The sequence below is a fragment of the Monoraphidium neglectum genome (genome assembly GCF_000611645.1).
Source record: "Monoraphidium neglectum strain SAG 48.87 unplaced genomic scaffold scaffold03607, whole genome shotgun sequence".
NCBI classification, from domain to species: Eukaryota; Viridiplantae; Chlorophyta; class Chlorophyceae; order Sphaeropleales; family Selenastraceae; genus Monoraphidium; species Monoraphidium neglectum.
Window position 1 is genome coordinate 1 of NW_014010022.1, and position 6011 is coordinate 6011.

Genomic DNA, 6011 nt, shown 5'->3' on the forward strand with positions numbered 1-6011 from the left:
GGTGGCGGTCAGATCGTTGAGTGTATGCGTCAGATACAATGTGAGTGTGTGTGTGTGTGTGTGTGCGTGTGTGCGTGTGCGTGTGCATGCGTGGAAACGTGAGTGAGCACGCAAAAATCATACGGCCTGGCCTGGCCTGTTCCGCACTCAGACTCCACCTCCCACAATGCCTGTCCCCTTGAAGGGGTCAACTGCCAGTTCGCCCCTTCCACGCATTCAAATTGTTTGCACACACACGCGTGCACACACACCCACACACACACACACTCTTAAACACACGCACGCACGCACAAAGACGCAGAGACACGCACACACACGCATGCATGCACGCACACACAGCGCACCTGTACTTCTCAAAGTGCTCCATCAGCTGCCCGACAGCTTCCAGCAGGTTGGCGCACCGCTTGTACTGGTCCCGCCGGTACCCCACCTGCAGGCCCCACCAGCGGCGGCAACAGTGACATGCAACGAGATGAGATCGCATGCCGTCCTTCAAAACGCACATGCAAGGTGATCGCACGCAATCTTATTGCAGTGCGACATGCGATGTGATCGCGCGCAAGGTGTGGAGGCGCATCGCGCCAACCACATGCTGGAACGTCGGCCCCATGGGCACAGCACGAAACGCAGCCTCCACGCCTGCCGCCTGCAACGCAGCATGCGCGGCGGCGCCCGCAACCGCGCCCGCCTGCCACGCATGCAGGGGCGACCGACCGCGCGGCGCCCCTGCAGCAGATACCGGATCAGAGTTATTGGGCGTGATTTTTCACCCCGCGCACCTGTTCGAGGTCGTCGACTGCGGCGGTGAGCATGGCCAGGCGCCGCAGCGACGTGATGGTGGACGTGAGGTGGCGCTTGGCGTAATCCAGCTTGCGGATGTCCCTGGATTACCGAGGAGTGAAGTTGTGATTCGCTTAGTTCCAAGTGATATGGATGCCGTCATGAGCGTGGGGGCCGGCGGGACGGCACAGGACTGGGGGGGTGGAGGCAGCGCCCCTCAAGGTAGGGGGCTGGGCGGATGGCGGCAGGGGCGGCGTCATGGGGCGGGAGGGGGGCGGCGCCAGTGCCGCGCGGAGCGGCGCCGGAGCGGCCTGTGAAGCCCCGCCGCGGGCTGGCGCGGGGCCGCCCCAGGCGCTGCGCCGACCGCTGGCTGCTGGCGTTGTGATTACACGAAACAACATCCAAGGCCGGGAAGGCCGGCCCCCCCAGGTGCCAGCCGAGGCCGCGCGGTTGCTCCTTATTATCATGCGATGCGCCCCACTCGGCCCCAGCCTCGCCAGCCGCCATGAAAGCGCAGCCGCCGTGCGCATAAAGCAGCCACACCCCAGCCGCGATCTCAACAGTCCCCCGCTGCAGCCCTCCCCTGTTTCGGCCCCACGTCGCGGCCCCAGGTGCAGGCCTGCCCCCCATCCAATTGCCCTGCAGTACCATCCAGTCCTTTCCTGCACCATACGTCCCTGCACTGCCCCCTCCGCTGCCCTCCACTCGCACACCCCAAGCATACAAACTCATGCAAATGCACACACACACACACACACACAAGCCTGCGCGTGCATGCACACACGCACGCACACACACTCACACAACCGCCTAACTCGTGCCAACGCTTCAAATTCGCTCTGCACCAACATGTCCCTTCTGCTACTGCCATGGGCAGCCCTGCTCCGTCCTCCCACCACCAGAATCAAACCGTGATTCACAAAACCCCACAGATGCAGTGCGCAAGCACTTGCACATCTCCCGCCTCAGCCCGGCATTCCTACCAACACTCAATCCTCAAAACGCACGCGTGCATGCTCACACACACACACACACATCAGTACACGCACGCACGTAGCCGGCGCACGCACCTGCATATCTCCTGCACCAGCACCTCCGTGTCTGCCGCCTTGCGCTGGATGTCCCGGACGCGTCCAAACAGCTCCCCCACCTGCCCAGTCGCAACCCCCAGGTCCTGCCTGCTGCGCGCCTGCCCGCCCGACTGCTGCCGCACGGCGCTGAAAATCTCCCTGTCGACGGATTTGATCTGCGGGTTGCGCCGCATGTGAGGCAGTGGTGATGGGAAAGGGCTGGCCGCGCGGCGCGGTGTGGTCAGCATGGTGGGGTCCGCACTGCAGAAAGGCCGCTGCTGCAACCGACGAGGCCCGCGAGGCGATCAGGGCGTCACCTGCTTGCGGAGCATGTCCATGAACTTGTCCAGATCCCCCAAGGACGCCTCTGCAACGGCGCGGCGCGGATCAGGGGCGTCCGTCGCACGACAGCGGCGCGAGCAGCAGCGGCAGCACTCGCGGCAGCGGCAGCGGCATGCGGTGTCGCCACGGCGCGTCGCCCACCGTCCGGATAGATCTGATTGATGAACTTGATCGGTTGAAAGTCGTCTGCATCGAACACGTCCTTCTTTCGCTGGAACGGGGTGTTGAGGATGATGTCTTTCTTTCCCTGCTGGGCAGAGGAGCCCGCCCCGCTGGGGCCCGCATCGCTGGAACGCGTCTCCATATGATTTGAAAACAGATAAGCCTCACTTAACCCCGCCCAGCTGGCCGAGGGTCAATGCCGGATCACTATCTCATACTGAGCTCAAGGCGACGCCATCCAGCGGCTATATACGACGTCTTGAGGACACAGGAATCCTTGCAAGAGCTGCAACAAGCGATCCAGCACACCTGGTTCGGCGGGGGGGCGGCAACTGCTCTGAACTTCAGTCAAGACCATGTGGGCTGCCCGAGGCCGGCCGGCAGCAGAAAGTGTGCGCGTTTCTACACGCACATGTGCCAAAAAGAGACCCCCACATGGCGGCGCTCCAACATTCTCCTTGCCACAGCGCGGCAAATCTGTTGCCCGCCACGCGGCCGCCACCGTTGGCTGCTGCCTCGCGACAAAACGCCATCACCATGCTCTCCGCTGCATGCTGCATTCTACCGGGCCCCTGACTGCAGTGCACTGCCCATGCATAGATGGCAGGTATTCGATAGGCTTGATGCTGGGTTGCATGTCTCGGGGTAGCTCTGCCTTGTGTCATGTGTGTTATGCCCGACCTTGCACTGCAGAGGTGTGCCAGCCGCACAGCCCAGGCAGAGGCGCCCTGCCCCTGCCTGAGAGACACCCTTTTCCACGTCGTCATAGGCAGATGCAGAAACCAGGGAGCTTACACGACAACAGAAAACATCACTGGACCCAAATCAGCCGGAAAAACCTGCATCGCAGCGCGTGCACCCCCGCGGCACCGCTCGCCGCCCTCGCCCAGAGGGCAGCTGCGCCGCCGCCGCCGTGCGGTCAGCGCTGCCCCAAGGGCGTGCCGCGGCGCGGCCGCCTAGTCCATGCGCCCTTTCAATGTGCGGGCGATGACGCCCTTGTTCTTGTCGATTACGTACACCACGGCGCCCCAGCCCGCCAGCGCGTCCCTGTCGATGCCGCTGAGCAGGCACTGCGCGAGCGTCTCAAAGAGCTCGTCAGCCTCCAAGTCCGGCCGCCACATGCTCTCGCACATGCCGAACAGGCTCTCGCTGTTGGTGCCTGTCACGATAAAGTCGGCCGCGGTCTCGAGCGCCCCGATGGAGTCCATGCCGCACAGGAACGGCTTCCCGTCGGGCTCTAGCCCGGCGACCACTGGGCTGGCGAAGTAGGGGCCGAAGCGCTTCTCATACAGCATTGAGGAGAGCAGGTTGCCGAACGTCGACGCCTTCATGTCCCGCTCCTCCCTGAGTTTGTACATGTTGTGGCGGAAGACGAGGCGCTCGAACAGCGTCTGCGCGTCAGTGGCGAGGCCCCCGAGGCCGACGAACAGGCGGTCGTGGATCTGGAAGACCTTCTTGTAATCCGTCGTCATGGTCTGCAGCTGCACGCCAAAGCGGAGGTCCGAGCCGATCGCGACGCAGTCCTTGCCGGCCATCGCGATGATGGCGGCGCCATTGTATGTGTAGATCGACATGGCGTGCGCGCCGCCGCCGCCGCCGCCGCTGGTTTAATTATGCTGACGCCGCCGCTGCTGTTGCTGCTTCCGCTGCCGCGAAGCGTGCGTCGACTGGCGTGCGCCTCCAAGTGTCGAATGCGCTAGCGATGTTGTTGCTGCGGGCCCGAGGAGCGGTGGGGTGCGGGAAGGTATGCCACTTGTGCCGGAGATTCACGGGCGCGCCAGTCTGCCAGGGCGTGTTTGCATGCGGCAAGTAGGAAAGGCGCTGCGGCGGGGGATGCAGCCCTGCTGCTGCTGCACACTCCGCCCGGCGTGATCAGCCATGCACGCGTCATACCGCTCAACGGCAGATCTGCCCCAGCCCTTACTCTGTCAGGTTTGAATTCATTTCACGCTGACAAGCAAGTGCATGCGCTCCAGAGCTGCATCATGTAAAGCACCGCACCTGCTTCTGCCTCCGGGCTCCCGCTAGGCTTGAGTGACTAGATTAATAAAACCTGATTCCGCAAACAAATGATCGGGCAGCTCGTTGCTGCTCCTCGAAATGCTTGATCTCTGCCACGATCTGTGCTGTCCCAACGTGAGCGTCAGAAGGCTGTGAAATATACTTCGCTTCCGTTTGTGCTAATGTCAAACGGCACAATACGTTGCAGTGCTGTTCATGGATTGATTACTGTATGAGCCTTGCCTGCGGTACTCCCACACGCCCCGTGACGCCCAGACGCCAATGCTGAACCTGCTCACAGCAGCCAGTTTGAAGCCCACAATCCTTGTTCTGAGATCAATCTAGCCTTTGGCGGGCTGTCAACATGTGTGCATGCACGGACGCCGGTGTCCATTCTGATGAGAGGCCCCACAGCACACAACTGCCACGTGAGCAGCTGCACACACTCGTGACACTCTGACGCACCTGCTGGGGGCCATTCTGGCGACAAGGCCGAAACAGCAGCTCGCCGAATTACAAGAATTTTATATGATCATAGTTGTGCTTCAGAGTGCCCTCCTCTCCATGAGCACGGCACACTCGATGGCTTCTCGCTCTGCCCAGCTGGTTGCAGCCACTGAGCCACGACCGACTCACACTGGGTGCCGCAGCTGCGTCCGCCGCAGCAGTGACAGCGTCTGGTGACCGGGTGAGGCTGGGAGTGTTTGGGCTCCACCTAACCTTCACTTGGTGTGTCATTTGAACTCTCCGGACACCATTGAAAGCCTGAACCATCCCCTGACTTTCACTGTGTGTCACGTCAACGCTGCGGCCACCGCTGGAAGGCTGAAACTTCCCCTGACTTTGCCAAACCCAAGCGCGGCTGTGGCGCCGGCTCCTCAGTGGCGGCATCGACGCGCACCGCCAGCCGTGTTGCAACGCTGCTATAGCTGTTCTGGCCTGGCCTGGCTTGCCCTATGCCGTCACGCGTCATCCCTACCCGCTGCAAAAATATGACCATGGACGCTTACAAAGCTGTTGGCGCTAAGACGCCAACAACACGGCAGAACCGTCGGGCATCAAGCAGCCAAGTTACCAACATCAGCACATTGTTGTTTGGCCGCCTGTTGCGCCAAAGGTGCAGCGCCACAGCTGCCCTCGGCTGCGACTGCACTGCTCGCTGCAGCCCCCAAGGGCGATTGCGCGGTCATCGATGCATTATGGCGAGGGCGCCATTTGCGCCAAGGCGGCGGAGCGACCCACCACGCGCACACACAGCGTGCTGACGCTCGGGTGGCTCGCTTTCGGAGCGCAACCACGCGCGTTGGAAAGTCATGAGCGACGAGAGGGCTTGTGTGCAGGTGCACGTGCGAGGTGCCAGAGTGTTTAGAAGCACGAACGACGTATGCGGGGAACAGCTTGGCAGACCAGCGGTTGCTGGCTGCCCAGTGCCGTGAATGTTCAACATGCATGATGAGGCGGCGATGCGGAAAATTTGGTTATGATGTGTCGCATGTCTTAATGCCGAGCTGCGCTAGGCTTCACCGCTTGTTATTCACCAGCCGCGCAGGGCTGCATGCAGGTTGTTGCTTGGTGGGGCCAAAAAAATGAGGTTGCGCTGCGCGAAAGACGGCACCCATTGGCGGTTCGAGTCAGCGGGGCGGGACGCCCTGGGGT

At 62.1% G+C, this 6011-nt stretch overlaps 2 protein-coding genes across 2 annotated transcripts; both read right to left on the reverse strand.

The window, feature by feature from the left end:
* Positions 1–749: 749 nt before the first annotated feature.
* MNEG_13070 (Vacuolar protein sorting-associated-like protein) lies at positions 750–2496 on the reverse strand (the record flags this gene model as incomplete). The annotated part of the gene is made up of 4 exons (XM_014038457.1): positions 750–882; positions 1851–2026; positions 2168–2217; positions 2334–2496. 4 exons carry the CDS (start codon positions 2494–2496, stop codon positions 750–752), a joined length of 522 nt encoding a protein of 173 aa, XP_013893911.1.
* An 814-nt stretch (positions 2497–3310) lies between these two features.
* On the reverse strand, positions 3311–3928 carry MNEG_13071 (hypothetical protein; the record flags this gene model as incomplete). The annotated part of the gene is made up of 1 exon (XM_014038458.1): positions 3311–3928. The coding sequence occupies one exon, from the start codon at positions 3926–3928 to the stop codon at positions 3311–3313; it is 618 nt and encodes a 205-aa protein (XP_013893912.1).
* Positions 3929–6011: the final 2083 nt, after the last annotated feature.